Raw genomic sequence first — 19,814 nt, forward strand, 5'->3', positions numbered from 1 at the left:
CACTGTAATGTCAAAACACTACATATAACCCAAGTGAAGAAACCATGCTCTCTTTTTTACAAACTTGTTTAACCTCCAAGCAATGACAGCCTTCAAAATAAGCTACAGAACAAGTGAAAATACCCAAGGGAACAATCCCTGCTTGGAAAGTACAATATCTGCATTTTGATGGGCCAAATCTCAACTCCAACTTACAATAACGCAAGAGTGACCTGGCTACATACATTCTCTTTGTGGTTTACATCACTCCACGCCCACAATGATCAAATGCATCACAGTCACAATAGAAAATAAAATCAGGCAGTGAAATGGTAATAGCCTTTGTCTGTGGTTTACACAGCATCCAGTGTGGTTTTTCTTGTTTAATACTGTATTAAAGCTGCAGTTCAGTCTTTTTTTATTTTTTTTTACTTCAATAGTTTCATGTGGGCAATCTCTAATTACCTAAAGAACTGTATAGCTGCAGGTCAATTCGTTCTCCATGTATTGATCGGCGAAATTTGGTGACATAATTAGTGAAGGGATCTGTTTATATTCTGCTTGTCTGTCAGTGGAAGCTCATGAATATTCATGAGCACTCCTGCACTGACATGTGCAAGAGGGAGGGCAGTGCTGACAAAGGGGTGTGCCAGGGCTTGTGACAGGACATGAAGGGGCAGTGTCTTAGTAAATGCTTGTTAAAATAGAATACAAGAAAATTGGTCTTTCAAAGTTGTTTTTTTTAAAACAGAAAATGCTAAAAGTATTTTTTCTTACTACAGAACTGATTTATTAAAAAAAAAAACACACATGCAGGATATTGACTGAACTGCAGCTTTAAACAGTGCATTAAACCCCAATGATGGGAGTACAAACCACAGATGTTGAAACCCACCGCACATTTGTACCACTAAAGAATGTTGGCAAAATGTTGGCCTTGCATTGTGTGGCAGAACAGACGTCTTCGGTATAAATCAACGGGCGACATAAGAGCCGTCAGTTATGTTAGGTTTTATATTTAATCTTGCACTAGTTGTGATTTACTACTCCTTAAAATGCAATCGTTTGAACAATTTCCCTGTAATTCAAAGTTCTAGAAGCCGTGTTGGTGCACGCTTAAAGAAACGGATGAGGTTTTCAAAACCATGTGCACTAAAATTTCATCTACGAAAATCTCTACTGTTGATCTACCAAAACTATCACAACCGGTTTCACGGGAAACGGAAGGGGCTTGCAGGAAAATTAGAACATTATGGAAATGTCAAAATGTTACAAAAATCAGTGTTTAGATTGTACATATTTCATGTTAATAAAAACATTATCTGAACATACAATAAACCTATTACCGTATTTCCTCGATTCCAAGACGAACCTTTTCACATTTTGACATTTCTGAAATCGGGATGCGTCTTAGAATCTATTAATTGAAAAAAAAAATGGAGGCTGCAAGGGGGCGCTGCGGGTGTACCGGCCTGGCGGGTAGCCGGAGCCGCCGCAGTGGAGAGGGCTGCTGGGTTACTCGCAGCTGTGGAGGCCAAGGCGGAGCCTGTGTTCAAGTCGCTGGAGGCTTACAAGGTAGCCCGGGAAGGAGGACGGTGGAGGGATGCAGCCGGCCACTATGCGCCGTTACCTGGGTTACCAGTCGATAAGCTGCAGCGGGAACTTGTCACCACCTCGTCGTCGTCAAGCCCGCCCTGCACCTCTGACCCGGAGGGAGAAGGCGGTGGTGGTATTGGGGTGGGGGGAAAAAGTCACTGGATAAGCAGTGACAAGTACAAGGTGCAGAGGTAGCGCAACATCGCGGTGCGGAAGAGCTGGGGCAAGGCCAAGATCCATAACATGGAGATGCAGCACAAGGTGCTGCAGCTGACAGCGGAGAATGAGAGGTTGCAGAAGGTGGAGCAGCTGTCCTGGTGCGTCTTACAAAATCGATGGCGCCTTCGAATCAAGGAAATACGGTATATGCACAATACTGACGCAACAAACAAGCCAAGACTTAAAATGAGGTCTGCATATTCCAAATTAGGAATCAGTTCTCACACTGTGCTCTAAATGAGCCTCTGCTTACACTTTACATGCGTAAAACAGTATTGCGTATTATTACACTCTATGAGCCTTATTCATTAAGCGCCAATACTGACGATCGCAGCTCGAATGAGGGACAACTGCTGTTGCCTTGAATGGCAGGTTTCCCTGCGACCTTGCAGGGATTGGCAGTATCGCAGCTTAATAAATAATAAGGCCCCATGACTGGTTCTTTCTTCCCATCACTGAACACCAAGCTAGCTCTCCGTTTTCAAATCTGTCTCAAGAAAAATCACAAATCGCTCCCACGAGTGGCCCTATCTCTACTGTTATTACTACTATGCTTATGTATTTCACATATCTGCATCCCCCCAAAAGTTATTCCCCTAATGCGCAAATATTTATTGCAAAATGTATTATCATGCTGTCTGTACTGAAGGCCTTTGTATATATGAATTCTCTATGTCTACTTTTAAGTCTGGGTCTCCTAACTGTCTACAAACAATATTAGTATAGTGGTCATAACACATTGCATCAATGGTGAAATAACATGCCACTTGTGCTTATGGATCGTTTTCATGGGAAGTCCTGCTTCCTCTTATTAAAGCCGTAGTGCCACCATCTAAGCCACTTGTTATTAAGAGAGCGAGAGGGTAGCACTTTTAGGAGGACACTGCAACTGGGCCACAGCCCCCCTAACACGCTGCTCGCAAAGACCCTGAAAAGTAAAACGGGAGGAAACCTGTGATGGAGTAAATCCAACAACATAAGACTATTAAAGGGGGGACACTCAAGAGACCACAGAGGCAAAATGGCCGTGCATCAGACCCTTGTCTTGTTGTCTGACCTTTCCAACTGGTAGTAACTGGGGTAAGACTGCTGCAGCGCAGATGACTATTCACATTGTGCTAATTGGCACTGTGTCAACAAGGTGCCACTATTGCTGTCATGCGTAACATGGTTTACTCGCGTTTAACACACTGAAGCCCATAGCGCTGGAGATGATTGATCAGACTTGGACAGACTGAGATATTGAAGGTGCTGCCATGTAGGGCATGGGGACATTTAGAAAGCAGTCTACGTGGGTGGCACAGCCCAGGAGAACTGCCAGACACTTCAGCACTGCATCATCCACAGGCACTGACTGCAAGAGAGAAACGCCCAGTTTGATATATTACATTCATCCAAGATAAACCCACTTACACTTCAGAACACATAGGACATACAAACATACATGTTTAAAATATATTTTATTGTGGAAAACAAAATAAAGTTGGATAAATACAACAGGCCTGTGTGTACCTTTGCTTTTTATATTGTCTGACTAATCAAATTAGTTCCATGTCTTGTTTGCCAACTTCTCTGCAGATTGTCAGCTAACTGCCAACATCTGTTTATAACCTAATGACTTTTACAATTTTCTAATACGTTTAATTTTTGTTGCACTGCAAAGCATATGTACTTTGAACTTTGATTTATGCAACACAAAGATGGATCAGAAATAATTTGCAAATGTATAACAACCTATTTCTTGAGGAGAAAGTTACAGGACGAAAAAAACAAATGAAAAAATAAAATAAAACGTTACACTGCTCACTTGCTTAGCTGTGTAGAAAACTAAATATCAAGGAGAGCATAGTGGGGGATGGGGTCACAAGACATTACCTAAATGTGCCCCAAACCTAAATAAGGGATACTGGCTTTATAAATAGCAGACAGCTTTAAGCTTGTAGCATCATACAAAGAATGTGATTGGCTGCCCACTGCCTCTTCATAACGGTCTAGTGAAAATATCAATAGGTGATTATAAAAAGATAGCAATATGCAAAAGGGGGTTCATAATTACTATATCTACATGCTTTAATACGTTGATTGGTGTTATGCAATGGAAATGTTTACTGCTTATTCCTATTTAACTCTTATGTTGCAGTTAGTGATATTCAGTGACAGAATATTAAATCCTATGGAAACCTAGCATGTGTTGTAACATCTTGCATCTCCAGATGCCATACCACAGGGCAAATCTTGACTCCGCTATGAAGTTGTCGTAAGCAATACATCCTCCGGACATCTCAAAAGTTACAATCCAAACCCTGCGGTCCGAAGCCTAAACTATGTATTCTGCAACGGTGTGCCAAACCCACCTCCCATGGTGCTAGCTGCTGATAGGAGGCACATGGGATGCTTCTTTATAAATCGAGACATGTTGAGACGGTCCAGCACTGGGTTACAGTGAGCCGCAGGGATTGAGCCAGGTTTCAGGATTAAGATAAGCCCCAGAGGTTGTATTGTATTGTATTGTATGTCTTTATTTATATAGCGCCATTAATGTACATAGCGCTTCACAGCAGTAATACATGTGGTAGGTTCAACTAGCCATAACCCAAAAACGCCAAAAAGAAAGTCAAACTATTTTACACCTGAATCAGAATGGCCCCCTTTTACTAACTGTCAGAGCAAGAGATAGATTAGTCCAGAATGGATTATTGCAGTGGCTCTACAGTCTCTTATTACAGAACCAGTAGCTTCATCAGGATTTCGGAATAACCAATGCGTTTACACAAGTAAATGCACAATCTGCATATGAACAGGATAATGGAGGTTTGCTCCAAAAACCCCAAATAATGTGTGTGGTTTATTTAGTGAAATACGTTTAAAGAATGATCTGGGAGTCAGAAAGGAAACAGGCCATTCATTACTCTATTGGCTAATTAAGAGACCAACCATGCTTAAACAGCCCAAAGAAAAAGTATGGCCGACTATGAAAAGATTCATACAATCAACCATTTCTTCTTCTGTTGAAATAATTACCCTAAAATATAAAAGCGGTTCATTTAAATCTTAAAGGAATTCAACACTTGTGTCACTAAAGATCTATTAGGCAGACTACGTTGGGAAAGTCCTTTTCCTCTTTTGGCCGTAGAAAAATCTCTCATTTTACTGTGTGAGCGTGATAGAGGCACAGACCCTACCGCAGGAGGAAACGCAACAAAGACAAATAAACTGGGCACAGAGGAAAAGAAAAAGGCGGCCAACACAGCACAAGAACACAAAATAGCATAAGAACAGTACCACAACTAACACAAAATAGCACAAACAGTACAACATCTAACATAAGAGCACAAAAACAGCAAGAGCAACTAAATACTACAAAAATACAAGCAATCATACTTCAAAATGTTTAAGATCAAGAATACAAGACGACTAAAGGAAAACGGCTTATTAAGCACAAATCTGCCACTCCCCATTATCTTTGTTTTACCATGTGGTGATGCTCAGTGTTCACACAAAGCATTTGATACATAAGTTGAACTGGATGGACACGTGTTTTTTTCCACCTCATCTACTTTGTAACGATCATATTTTAAACTTTTCAGTCATGAGATTTCAAAATAAAATCGGATTCCCAGCTACTCTCCGTTTTGGGAGACGAGACGAAAAACTAAGAACACGGGCGCGGCAATGGGGTCAAACAGGATGGAGTCTGCATATTGTGAAAGGAAATGTCCTTTCTGAACATCTCCAAGGAGAAACTTTGGGAAATTATTATAGCTGTGGGATTAAAGATTAAGCTTTAATATATATATAATATATATATATAATGTTGTTATTCATTGTAATGTTGATATTTATAGTCATTTTAGAGTTATACGATTTGTGGTGAAACGTAGTACCAATGTGAAAATAGGTTTACTTGATCAAGCCTATTTAACTGGCTGTCCCTGACAATCACATATCTCCTGACGAAGTTGCCGCAGTGTGACGAAACGCGTAGAGCTGTGACGTTGTCGCGTTTGTGTTGGTGTATTTGGAGTCCCTGGCTTCCCTGCGCTCCGGTTGGTGTTAATTTCAAGTGTTAGCAATCATTGTATGAGGGAGCAAAGGACGTGCAGGCATTGGATGCCTTTATATCTTGCTGCCAATTCATGGTGAACCTTGGCTGTTTACATCCACTCTGCAAACCTGGGACTCGCCCTGCCACCGCAGATGACCACAATAGAGATTTTTCCCCCACGAATGGTTCTGTTTACAATCCTGTAAGTGCACATTCTTATGTGTTGCTGATTTTTTAAATAAATGTACCTTATTTTTTACTCAGTTACGTGCTATGGAGCTTGCGCTTTTTTGTTCATTGATTCCAAAAGTGGTTGGCTATACCACTCCCCTTAAAGCTGCAAAGACGCTCCCTGGATCTTCTATTGGGACTATATTTCTCTCTGGATTTTTTGTTTGAGTGGAACATTCAATTTGGATTTTCCTTTTTTTTTCACTATCACGTTATGGTTTGTAGATATTATTAGGTTAAATTGTGGTAATTTTAATATTTTAAATATGTTATTATTTATCATTTATCAGGGTTATTTCACATCCTCTTTAGCGCTACTTAATTTTTGTGTTGTATGTATGAATATATATATATATATATATATATATATATATATACAATACTTTTCTGTAATATCTTCGTAAGGCATTTCAATACATTTTTGATGTATATGTGTATATATATACATCAAATTCAATAAATTTTTGATGTATATGTATATGTATATGTATATATATATATATATATATATATATATATATATATATATATATATATATATATATATATATATACATATACATATACATATACATCAAAAATTTATTGAAATGCCTTACGAAGATATTACAGAAAAGTAGTGTCAGGCCAATGAAATAATAATATTCTGATCATCATCAGTTTAGCTGAGCAGTTTAATGAGGTGTTACAAAACCGTGTTGTTTCTCCCCTCCCCCACAGTAAGCCCTATTGTGAAAGTGAGATCCATGTGATGTCTTTTAAAGCAGATTACCAGCCTGATTTTGTATTTTTTGTTTTCTAACCCAGATGTTGGATTGCTTTTTCTAACCCAGATGTTGGATTGCTTTTTCTAACCCAGATGTTGGATTGCTTTTTCTAACCCAGATGTTGGATTGCTTTTTCTAACCCAGATGTTGGATTGCTTTTTCTAACCCAGATGTTGGATTGCTTTTTCTAACCCAGATGTTGGATTGCTTTTTCTAACCCAGATGTTGGATTGCTTTTTCTAACCCAGATGTTGGTTGCTTTTTGTTTGTTACAAGCCGGCCGTCTTGTTTTATTCACATGGCAATCCCTGCTGTTCTTTCGCGCTTGATCCACTGCACTAGGCAGCACAGAGCTGCTTTCCATGCAGACTACAAAAGGAGGTCATCTTATCTTAATCTTTTTAGATCTACTTCTACTTATGTCACTAAATGAGAGGGGCTTCGCAACCATGTGCATTTCCATTTTTAGCTCATTTACAAATACAATTTTTTTTTAACTTTATTTTAAAAAGAAAATCAGTCGGGGGAAAAAAAAAAAAAAAACTATGGAGATTTCAACAGGACTCCTACTATACAGTATGGTGATGGCGTCTTGAAAACAAACCTGCAGAGAGAACTGCCCCGTTAATATATTGCTCTGCTTTTAGATGGCCACAAAAAACTCATACTTTGCATGAGAAAAGTGAAGTACTGTATGCTAATTACCTGTGTTCCAGAGTAAGCACTAGGAATAGCAAAAGGGACAAGTAAAGATCCTTCCCCCTCCTTTTCACCTTTGCCTTGCGGCTTACACACACTAGCATTTACTCACCCACCAATAGCAGAGCATGCTAAAAGCAACGTGCGAGTTCAGATAGTCCAATCCACTTCCTAACCAATGATCCGCAATAGACCACTTGAAAGTGTATAGCGAGGGACGAAAGCTACGCGAGTCCTATATCCTAGGGAAGATTAACTAGAAGGAAGAGGTGGAAACTCTCAAGCGTGACGCTGAATCCAATAACCTGAAGGAACTGCAGAAGTAGACACCCAGAATACAAATTCCTTTTACAGCTATATGGCCAATAAAGAGGGATTATGCCGGGGTTACCCACTCTTGTACTAGGCCTATTCATTTCAGCAGTGGTAAACGTGGAGATAAATTCCAGCAAAGGCGGCAGCACTTCCAACTTTCCATAGCAGAAAAGCAGACGGCACTGGGAAATATCCAGGGACATTATTACCTTTAATTGGTTATTAAAGACATCAATCTCTTGAAGTTTAGCTCGTGTTTCTTTCTCCACTTCATCCAACTGTTCTCTAAGCTGCTGACGGCCAACTTCCTTGGCTTCCAAGGCTCTTCTTAGTGTTAGGAGGGAGTCTCCTGGAAAGAAAAAGACGACATTAGTGTGTCACTAGCCATTACATTTTATTCTTTCAGTATTCGTTGATGCTTCCAAGGAAGAATACTCGCCTTCCCCAACTGAAAATGAGAGCAAAGTTACACACATAATGCTACAGCATCTCTATACAAATCTAACAGCCCAAAGCACCTTCCCGTCCCAGAAAACACAACATACATATCCTCCAACAAACACTATTGGCAGAAAATGTCCTTGTTTGTGGCTGGATGAGGTTAAAGGACATTAACTTGCGTCAAAAGACCAGCAGAGCACTTCAACACTGAAGGGGTTAATGTGGGATGAACAGTTGCAATGGTTGTGTGTAGCTTTGGGAGACGTGGGGAGGGGGTTCTGATCCTTGTGCACGTTTTACCAAGGCGCAAAAGTCCCGTCCAGTTATAAGTTGCAGGATGTTAATTCGCAAGTGCAATCCTGGAAAGGAAATGAACGGTTCGACTTATTCACTACTAAAAATGCCTGCAACACGGGGAACTACTTGAACCCGTTCCATGCCAGCGAGGCCAGCAACACCCTGCTCTGGATGCATTTCAGGCCTCGCTGCCACGGAACGGCTTTAAAGAGAGATCTTTACCCAATGACCTGCTGACTGAACTTACTGTGCAAACTGTTTTGTTGAACCTGCTTTAATTCGTCATTAAGACACTGTTTCTCAGGGATCAACCTTCCAAGCAGCAGCTGAGACTCCTGGAGAAGAGATAGATAAGTAGTGGCTCTATACGATTAAGCAGTCTGTGACACTGTACCATGCTGTACATGCACTTGTCAAGTCATGGTTTGTGTACCTGGTTGAGTGTGTAGTTATATAACATGTAATAACATTTGCATCAGCTGTCTGGTTAAAGCAGCAATCCCTCGGTTGACACTTCCCACATTTTGGGGTGAGGGGTGTTCTGAACCAGTGTCTCCTAGAATGGTCCTACACCCAAAGCCCCCATGGTTAAAACAAAAACAAAATGAGAATTATATAAAGAGGGCAGTTACTGTCTCAGAGCATTTCATTCAACAGATCTACTATCAAAGTAGTAATATGCTTATGCAGCCTTCATTTGGCCGTTCACTTTTCCGAAGAAGTTATATATGATAATAGGAAGAGGCGATACAAAGAAAGAAAGAGGAAGCACTGCTATTTATCTTATACAGAGACGTAGGGTTGCCAGCTGTCCAGTATTCAACCGGACTACCCAGTAAAAAATTAGCGGTAATACTGGACATGTATGTGTATACCGGTATTACCTCTCTGGACATAGTGACCTGACTTGCGTGGGGAGCTGTGGGATTTCCCTGAGCAGGGTGAGAGCAGGGCTGTTGCTAAAGGGCTGGGCAGCTTCCTCCATCCTGATTGGCTGCTGCTGGGTAATGCAGCCAATCAGGAAGTGGTGTCAGGAGCAATGGGGAGAGGCCAAGGAGATGAGGAAACCGCATGGAGCATAGAGGTGAGTGTGTGTGTCCAGCGTGTCGCACCTTTCACCATTGTGTCCAATATTTTTGGAGAAGCCACCTGGCAACCCTAACAGAGGTACCTGAAGGAAATGCTGGGTTTATCTTTCTTAAACACTACAATTTACGCAAGAATGTCCTCTTTGCTGGTTATAAAACAAAGGTTCATCTTACTGCAGGCTAGTGATGGAACATAAATAATATACCAATATAAAACTGTATCTGGAATGATTTGAATATATGTGGTGCTTTAATAACTAAATATTACAACACATCAAACATAACAGATGAGGATGTTGGCAGAGGTCCCACTTCAGAATTAAGCATTCCGTCACTAAATGATTTTACAGCGTAGCTTGGGCAAGCTCTCCAACTTAATAGAACACCATTTACAGCCTGTACATTATTGTCAAGTACAGCAAGGCCCCGCTTCTCGGTGCCCCGCTTTTCGGCGATCCGCTGATACGGCGGCACCGAGAAGGGGGCTGCCATGTCTCCTCAGAGGCTGTTGCGCCGGTATGCGCAGAATATAGCTTGCGCGCCACAAAGGGGAAATTGCCGGGTAGCGCATGCGGATAAGGGGGAAATTGCCGGTTGCGCATGCGCACAGCTGAAAATCACCGGTTCCGCTTTCCGGCGATTTTCACTATACGGCGGGACCTTAGAACGGAATCCGCCGTATGCCCGGGGCCCTGCTGTAAATCTGAAAGATATTTGAATTTTTTCTATTAGGTATAATCAGATTTTCTTCAAATGTTTTCACATTTTTTCACATTTTTGCAACGAATACCAGGGAGAAAATAAAAACAACATGAGTCAGCTTACCAAGATAACATGGTATTTCTCTGTTTCCAAGTTATTAAAAACGAAATAGAATGATATCACTTACCTGAAGCTGCTGTTGCAAATGCGTGATTTCTGCGATTCTCAACTCTCGAGATTTATTAGTGCTTTCTATTTCTTGTCTTTGCGTGGAGAGCCGGCAGCGTATGTCTTGAAGCTTCCCTTCCAATTGATGCTTTTTATCATTCTTTAAAGAAAAACAGAAAAAAGAAAAAAACACATGCTGCGATCATCAGAAATATTATAAAAGTAACTGCACACCCATAAACCCCAGTTTTAAAATGTCTATTTTTTTTTCCACTAGTTCATTTCTTATGGAAGCTAGCTCAAACTCCAACACCCACCACATCATGAATATATATTTATGTCAAAAAGAGTGCTACGGAGCGTGGCAAATGTATACAACAAAAGACAGGGGAGCCCAATGCTACATGCAATTGACAAAACATATATGGTATTAAGTATAAAGTTAAATATTTCAATAATATTTTCTTTGTTATTTAGTTAAACCCTTTGGCCAAAGCGTCATAAGCCTCCATACCAACGTCAAGGTATAACCAAACTTGCAGGTCCTAACACTACACTGTGAACCGTTCCTTTTACTTCTGTAAGAGGGGAAAGAACCGTAGTAGATCCTGTTCTTGCAGCAAAATGAAAAGACCTCCCAAGTTAAAAAGGTGAGGAGGGGGTGAGCTCTGGGGGGGAGGTGCCTCATACAGAGGTAAAAGGAAAGGTTCACAGTTTAGTGTTAGGACCTGAAAATTTGGTTATACCTTGACGTGGGTATGCAGGCTTATGATGCTTTGGCCAAAGGGTTTAACTAAATAACCAAGAAAATATTATTATTGAAGTATTTAACTTTATACTTATTACCAGTGTTCGACAAACCTATACATTTGCTCGCCCCGGGCGAGTGGATTTAACCCCCGGGCGAGTAAATATTGGCCCAAGCAGCACACGTTTGGTACTAGGTGGCGAGTAGATTTTTTTGTGTGGCGAGTAGATTTTTTGGTGATTTGTCAACCACTGCTTATTACCATATATGTTTTGTCAATTGGATGTAGCATTGGGCTCCCCTGTCTTTTGTTGTAGCCTTACACAAATATCATGATTTAAATAAATCCAGAGCACACAAGAAATGCTGTACAAAAATATGTTTTATTGTGACAGTCAACATTTATTATATTAGAACAGTCAAGGAAAAATTAGTCCAATGTTTCGGCGTCTATAAACCTTCATCAGGATTTTTAGAAACTGATACGCGATTCATTTTTCTTGGACTAAGTTTTGTCATAGTATGATATATTTTTGTACTGCATTACTCTGAATTTTTCCCAATATCATCGGAGATAGTCACAGTCAATAAGCTTATTCCCATTAGGCGGCAAACACTTTTACTTACAAGAGCTTCGAGCTCAAACTCCAAGGTCTTTTTCTTTGCCTTCAAAACCACAATGTCCTCCTGCTCCTTGTTCCTTTGATGTAAAAGTTCTTGTCGCCGGTTACGCTCCCACTCCAAGTGTCGCTGGCGTTCAAGTTCTCTCTTTGCAGCCTATAAAGACATGATGTCATGAAAACACAGACACACACAACCAAGGTCTCCCGAAGCAGCTATTCTGGCCTTTTTCAGACCACTTGAAGTCAGTGGAGATTATCGTCCGTAAACAGCCCAAATGGCCACTTTGGCAGATCTAGACTTGCCCCCAAAGTCTATGCTTCTGATGACCAGGAGTTACAAAATGACGGCTATACATTTTTGATCCATTTTTTTGTCCTATGGATATGCAAGAATACACCCAAAACCCATTATTAACAAACATTTTGTTCATATGTGCTTTTAAAATATTGAAAAAGTAAAAACATACTACAATGAGGAAGATGTTCACAACCTACATTTTTCTAATTGGGGAAGATAGAGTACCCATGAGCGTCTTTGCATTTCTTCCGCAGCTCACGAAACCAGCTTCATTAATACCATGGTCCCGTTAGATGGGTACGGTAAACTGTGTATTCTATGGGTGGTTGTCAAGCAGGGGGAGGAAGGGGGAGCCGGTCTTTGAGGGGAGGGACAGGAAGCCTGGCGGTGGAATAGGTCAGTCACGTCCCAGCTCTCCCCCCGTCAGTGGCCTTGGCGTAGGTGGTTGAACATGAATCATTAAAATATATTTGCCCATTGAAATGGCATCGCTCAAACCCCTGAAAGTTTCAGGCATTTCAGGGGAGTCAACTTGGTTATCTGCCGCTGTTCTCTGCAGCATGTCAGTGAGAAACTATCGTCTTATCCTACGAGTCAAATCTGAGAAACGGGCTCATCGGTTACATACATTCGCAGCACATTCCTAACTCAAATGGGGTTATTACCGCTCTAAGCTGCATTTTGTTCTTTTGTCAAAACCTGACAGCCCCAGGACACTTAGCCAAAATATATCTGTGCCTGTAAACTTGACTGAAGTTAAGACTTTTCTGCAGAATTAAAGACGTGGTCCAGATGGCGGAGAACAAAACAATGAAACCCATTTTTACGGTTATTTCTTCTGATTATGAACAAGATAAAAACAAGTCTTCTAAAAAAAAAAATTTTTTTTTTTTAAATACCGACTGCCATAGAGAACCGTTTACATCCTCCTTGGGGCCGTTTACCTCTCGCCTTTCTATTTCTTTCCTCCTCTCATCTTCTCTCTGACGTTCCAGCTCTCTGAGCTTCTCCAGCTGCTTCTCCAGCTCTTGCTGCCGCTTCCGTTCTTGGTCCTGGCGTTCCCGTTCCTTGCGCTCGTGCTCGGCCCTTTCCAGCTGGGCCAGGCGCTCCTGCTCCTTGCGCTGCTGCTCCAACAGGGTCTGCCTCCTCTTTTCTAACTCAAGGTTACCGCGCTCAAAGTTCTCCCTTTTTTTATCTTCAAATGTCACTAGGAGACAAACAAAATCCTCTGTGATTTGATTAGCTTTCTTCTGTGCGAGAAGAATATTTCACCGTTTGTCTGGCCAACAAAAAGGCAAAAGGGAATACAATGTGGCTGCAACACGAGATAAAAAAAAATTGTTTAGTTTTAGAACCCATAAAAAAAAGGTACATCAGGTTATCCTTCAGTTTTCTTCTTTGAGACTTTATTCTTTAAATGCTTAAGCGGTTTGATGGTGCAAAATAATTCTAAAAAAAAAAGGTCCATTAAAACCGCTGCCAATGAAGAAAAAGACAGAATAATAATAAATAAAAAGAACAGATTCTTCTTGTCAGACAAATGTGAAATAGTTACATAAGGAAAGAGATGAAGCTTTTGTGTTACCTGGTAACCTTTTGTCCACTAGCTGCGGTTCCTCTTCTGCCGGCTCCTCAGGTAATCGCTGATCAACAGATACCGAGCTCATCAAGGAAATGCCACTGCCGGAGCGTACCCTTCTGTAATGGTTCAAAAGTTATTGCAGCTTTCCATTTTACATCCGGTAACTTTTTCAGTTAAATACACATCTAATTGTTGATCTGATTTGGTTACTTCATGAATTCCTTGGTATTATAGGTCTAGTAGTGCATTTGTGGGCAACCCAAAACGTCCATGAACCATGACTGACATACATACGTGTGTACATGTATGTGTATCATTATTTGCAGTGTTCGACAAACCTATACATCTGCACGCCCCGGGCGAGTGGATTTAACATCGTGGCGAGCGCCTATTGGCCGAAGCAGCACACGTTTGATACTAGGTGGCGAGTAAAATTTTTTGTTCGTCGAGTAGATTTTTTGGTGATTTGTCAACCACTGATTATTTGCATAGCCCCATTCACGAACATAATGTTCTGCAGCAGTAATAGTCGCAACCAAATAATGAGACATAATGGGAACAGCGGCTTTAAACATAAAAGAAAACATTAGGAAAGAGCCCCTGCGCCAAAGAGCTTACTATCCAAGTGGTATGTCGGGAGAACTTAGCGCAGGGGGGCTCAACTCCAGTACTCAAGTGCCCCCTCCCCCCCCCCTCTAACCCCTCCTCCCCTAACAGGTCAGGTTTTCAGGATATCCCTGCTTCAGCACAGGTGGCTCAGAGGCTCAGTCTTCGACTGAGCCTCTGAGCCACCTGTGCTGAAGCAGGGATATCCTGAAAACCTGACCTGTTAGGGGAGGGTCTTGAGGACTGGAGTTAAGCCCCCCCCCCCCCTAACTTGGAGATCGAAGGAGGGTGTTACGGTAAGTGCGTCTGCAAGGGGCAAGTACAATGGAGCTACTGAAATGCTTAGTTAACATGGCTTGTTTATAGACAGGCCTCGAAGGTGGAGAGAGAAGGTGCTTGGCAAATATTGAAAAGGACATTCAAGAAGTGGGAGGCAGTAAGCTAGAGGTTTGTGGCAGGAGAGGGCTGAAGATACAAGAGGTGGGATACAAAAGGGCCGAGTAGTGTATATAAGGAAAGGCAGAGGAGTATATAGCCTTGACAGAGAGGAGAATTGTGTAAGTAGTACGGGACCCAACAGGACCTCAGAAGAGGGATTTCAGTAGGAAAGACGCCTAGACGGACTTAGGAGAGTGAAGTAATTGTAGTAACAGCGTTTAGGATACATTGTAGAAGAGACAGGCGAGAAGCAGGAAGGCCAGGCAGGGGGGAAGGTCAAATAATCAAGACGGGAGGTAACTATGTTCTAGCGAGTGTGAATGTGACAGAAGAATGTGAGGGAACACTCCTATGCCGCGGCTTGTTAAAAGGGGCGACAACGATTACGCGAGCACGCGAGCATATAGATATATAGAGCGAGAGAGAAAAGAGAGAAGAGGCCCAAGGACAGATCCCTTGGCCAACAAAAGGATACTGGAAGGGATGGTGTTCGCAAGAGATACAAAGTACAATTACAGAGCTGTGAGGAAATCTAGTATACAGCTTTTTGTGAACATAGACGTGCACAGTATCAAAAGCAGAAGAGGTCAAGTAATATAAGCAGGGTGTTGTGGCACCATAAAGATAATTAGTTATTTTGGATAGGGCTTTAGTCAGTGGAGTGAGAATAGAATAATCACATACTGAGAAAGCTTGTCAAATAAAATTATACGTCTTCAGAAAATGTGACAAAAGATCAGAAACGCATCTCTTCCCCATTAAGTATAGCAATATTAAAAGTGTATTTTAGTTAACAAGACAATGTCAAAACAATGTTATTAGCATCCCTAGTACTTAACAAAACAGGCCTTTTCTATTATCCTTCCAGCAAACCTCACAATTGTATGTGCGGTATTTTCAACCGAAACACAGATTAATTGTACTTTCTTACACAGCATGTCACAAAGACATGTAAGCTATTGCAGTCTACAGCATTTGCGGGCAATAGGTGGGCAGTTGGGACTTTACCTGCAGTCCCCAATCACCGCCCTCTCCCCCCGGTGCGAAGACGTTGATGCCGCTGATCTGAGTTTCTCCCCATTCCCTCAGGTCAACTGTTTTAGGACCGTGCGCTAGTGAATAGTGTCCCGCTCCTCATGTGCTCAACATAAGGACCGAGGGTATGCAGAGAAGCGGGACCGTATTAAGGAACTGCAGGGGGTGGGGAGGCGCTCATACATGCAGCAGCAACATTTGTGCTCCCTAACAGAGAGATGCAGCCCCCTTATGTCACCCAACCCCCCCCCCCCCATACATCTCCCACTCTCCTCCAATGTGTTCCCCCGCCTCAGTGATTGTCAAGTATAACGTTTGGCCCTTTCGAGTGCGGTTCCTTCAGTACATCGTGTTCCCCACCACTGGTCTTTACCAGAAAGGAACCCTCCTAGCCCTAAACGAATACGGAGAACAGTAGAAAGCAAAAACAAGATAAACCATACAAGTTAAGCGCCATCGTTTCCTCCCGTTTGCAAAATGCGAGACGCTCGCCTAGTTTCTATAGTGAAAACAAACACTGATGGAAAGCAGGAACACGTGCCAGGCCTTATTCAGTGGTGCATTGTGGGAAATTCACAGCTTTTCCTTACCTAAAAGACGGTGGGATATAATCAGGAGGCAAAACAGAAGGCAGAGGTTGGCCAGACATAGCAACATCTATTAAGTGCATAGCCAAGATGAACTCTTCGGCTGTTAGCTTCCCATCTTGGTCAATGTCTGAAAGATTCCTTTGAAACAAAAACATCAAACATATGATCACCACAACGGATTGCACACTCAGTAACACAGAACATGTTCAACAAACGTCCATCATTAAGCTCTTATTATGGAACACTCCCCCTATTGTGTTTAAAGTATTTTGGAATAAATATCCCTAAAAAATGATGGGACAAACTAAATAAAGAAGAAACACAAGTTTAAACTGAGCGATTATTTTTAAAAAGCAAGCGAGAGCTGGTAAAATCGTCATTTCTAATTCAAACGCATTATGGTTGATGGTGTAGGACCTTTGCCATCCTAAAGTACAAACTCTTGCTTGTACACATGGTACAGCTGATATTCTTACCATATTGAAGCCAGCTGAGCTTGTGGTAAACTTGATTGCATAAGAATAGTTCTTGCTTGAGGACCTGAAATAAATAAAAGGTTATAATTCATGATGTATCTTTTATTAAAATCAGCAGCAAATTCCCTTGAGACTGGCTGATATTAAGCTTCGGTTGGACTTTAAAGTAATCTGTGACAGCTGTCAGGTAGCGAATGTGATATAAAAGCTGGGTGTCAAAGTCACCACCAAACTAAACTGCTAGGATGTGCTGGGACACGCTCAAGGACCACAAGCATACCCCACTCTGTGACACTACTACTATGGGAAAAGGGGAACAGAAAGGGTTACCTTACTGCACTGAGGAATAGTCAGATGGGGACAAAAGCAATTGTGTGCAGCAATTAAACCTGTTTTCATCTATTATGGAGTGTTTATAACAATCCAAAAAATGGATACCTACGGATTAAAGAATTTATAATGGATCGGGCTACTGTAGGGATGTCGAGAATCTCCAGTGGTTAGATCTTTTACCTTTAACCAAAAGGCAGTTTCCTCTCAATTCCATCATTTTGAGGTCTAAACATAAACCTTTTTTTTAACCACAGTCTGCCTAATCTCACCCTAAAGCAGTGCAAAAAAAGTCAACTCAATGTGGTAGGTTACAGAAGTATCTGTGGAGATGTACTTCTATTGGTTGCCAGTATATCAAATCAGAAGTCCAGAATGATCATATCCACATCCTCTTTTTATACAAAGATGGTTACCTGTTAAGTGTCCGCTCATGGTTTTGTCATAGCTGTTGAACAGTTGTCTGTACTTTAGTCTCGAGGATTGTGGCACAGCCCAGTCTGCCACTGGCGGTGCACTGGAAAACAATTTATCAGTGACAATGACAATCCTCTTATCAGAAAAATCCATCTGTCCAGTGCAATTGCTTGACGCAACACCCCCATTTTAAAATTATATATATTTTAAAAAAGATATATATATATCTTCCCCTCCCCAAACACATTGGGGTCAAAGCAAGCTCTCCCGAACATGAAAACAAAAACACCCAAGCCCTGTGCTAAACACAAAACCCATTGAATTATCACAACCTATTAAAGCAATTCACTTCCAGGGTTTTGATGGAGCTATCTTCATATGCGGGATTCAGCCTTCCTTTATTAAGTCTAAGAATCTGAAAACAAAGCTAACTAAAAAAAGCTATTTTACAGTTTTACAGTAGCATGCCTAATAAATTAAATGTAGTTAATACACACACTATGACATGTCACTAGGACACATCTGAACAAGAAACCTGTGAGGTGTTAAAAGCACATGAACAAACTACTTCTGTGAAATGAAGGCTACTACAACCATGTGCTATGTAGCTCCAATCAGCTTAATCTCTTCTTTACTGCCTTAGGCCGCGCTCATGGTGGCGGCGCGGGTGCGCGCTACTGAGTGCACTCCTGCACCCCCAGCGATGTGTGCCCTAGGCCAGCGGTGCACAAAGTGAGGGGCGCACCCCCCCAGGGGGGGTGGGAGAATCTCTGGGGGGGGGAGGGGTGGGGGAGGTGTGCGGAGGTTACAGAGGCCCCGTGCTCTTCCACTCAGCATTTAAATTGAATATGCAATGTGAATGTAATGTTTATTTAGTAACTTCATTATGTTTATTGTGTATGTTGTTTTTCTTTTTATGAATATAAATTGTTTATGTGTATGTTGCATTCTAGGCATGTTTGGTATGTGACATGCTTTGTATCTAGAGTTCAGCAGTGAATGAGTTAACAAACATATTCTCTTGACTTTGGGATACAATGTCCGCATTGTTTATATTGTATACATAAGTTGCTTTTCTTGCTCGTTTTTGGTAAGAACTGCTGCCCTTATAAAGTTATGGGTTTCCCTTGGGAAGACACACACGTCTGGACCCAATAAGTACTAATTCCTAGCCTGGTAATTGATTGGCTGTAGTACAGTGAAATACGCGACGAAGCACGTAGTGCGAAACGCGTAGAGGTCACGACAGGTCACTCTGCGCGTATCCTGACAGGCTGAGACGGCGTTTGCAGGGAGCCTGGGCGGCGGAGAGATCTCTGCGGTGGCGTGATCCGGATCCTTGTACGCTCGCCGCGGAATCCGCTCTAGGCTTCAGTGTAAGTCTCCGTCTCCCCCTGTCAGTCTCGGGTAGTTGTTTAACTATATTTTAGTTTTAATCAGGATTATTTGTTCTGTTTTTCTTTTGAACACTGCCCCTTTTTTTATTATTTTTATTTTCATACATTGTGTGTTATGTTGCTTGTAGATTTAGGTCTTCTGGTTAGAATTGATCTATCCTATGGTTTGTGTTCATTGTAACCAAACTTAGCTTTGTGACGCATTGTACTGAGGTGGGGTTGGATCCCCTCAGTTTAGTTTTAATTGTTATCAATAAACATTTTACCATTTTTTAATTTCTGGTGCGCAGTGTGTGCATTTTTCTTTCATTTCTTCAAGGGTGCCCCCTAGGGGGTCACCTTGTTTTAGGAGCTGACTGGGGAGACGCTCCGCACACATGCAGCAAGGAGATTTATGTTTCCAACACAATATATACCTGCAGCACGAGCGCTGAATTTCCTATATCATCTGCTATGTAGCACCAATCAGCTTAATCTCTTCTTTACTGCCTTAGGCCGTGCTCATGGTGGCGGCGCGGGTGCGCGCTACTGAGTACACTCCTGCACCCCCAGCGATGTGTGCCCTAGGCCAGCGGTGCACAAAATGAGGGGCGCACCCCCCAGGGGGGGTGGGAGAATCTCTGGGGGGGGAGGCGCGCGGAGGTTACAGGGGCCCCGCGCTCTTCCACTCAGCATTTAATTTACATGCCGGGGGAGGCGTGAGGCCTCTGTAACTCTCTTACCTGAT

General features: G+C 41.9%; 1 protein-coding gene across 1 annotated transcript in view; it reads right to left on the reverse strand.

Moving 5' to 3' along the window:
• Positions 1 to 19,814, reverse strand: part of ITSN1 (intersectin 1) — a 117,575-nt gene that overhangs the window by 56,492 nt on the left and 41,269 nt on the right. The window contains exons 8-16 of the mRNA XM_075593039.1: positions 17,690 to 17,790; positions 16,944 to 17,007; positions 16,468 to 16,605; positions 13,802 to 13,914; positions 13,161 to 13,423; positions 11,923 to 12,072; positions 10,567 to 10,707; positions 8,837 to 8,924; positions 7,788 to 8,200 (exon numbers count right to left, since the gene is read on the reverse strand). Coding sequence (XP_075449154.1) covers positions 7,788 to 8,200; positions 8,837 to 8,924; positions 10,567 to 10,707; positions 11,923 to 12,072; positions 13,161 to 13,423; positions 13,802 to 13,914; positions 16,468 to 16,605; positions 16,944 to 17,007; positions 17,690 to 17,790 — 1,471 coding nt within the window. The remainder of the gene's footprint in view (positions 1 to 7,787; positions 8,201 to 8,836; positions 8,925 to 10,566; positions 10,708 to 11,922; positions 12,073 to 13,160; positions 13,424 to 13,801; positions 13,915 to 16,467; positions 16,606 to 16,943; positions 17,008 to 17,689; positions 17,791 to 19,814) is intronic.

This window comes from Ascaphus truei, chromosome 3 (genome assembly GCF_040206685.1).
Source record: "Ascaphus truei isolate aAscTru1 chromosome 3, aAscTru1.hap1, whole genome shotgun sequence".
Taxonomy (NCBI): domain Eukaryota; kingdom Metazoa; phylum Chordata; class Amphibia; order Anura; family Ascaphidae; genus Ascaphus; species Ascaphus truei.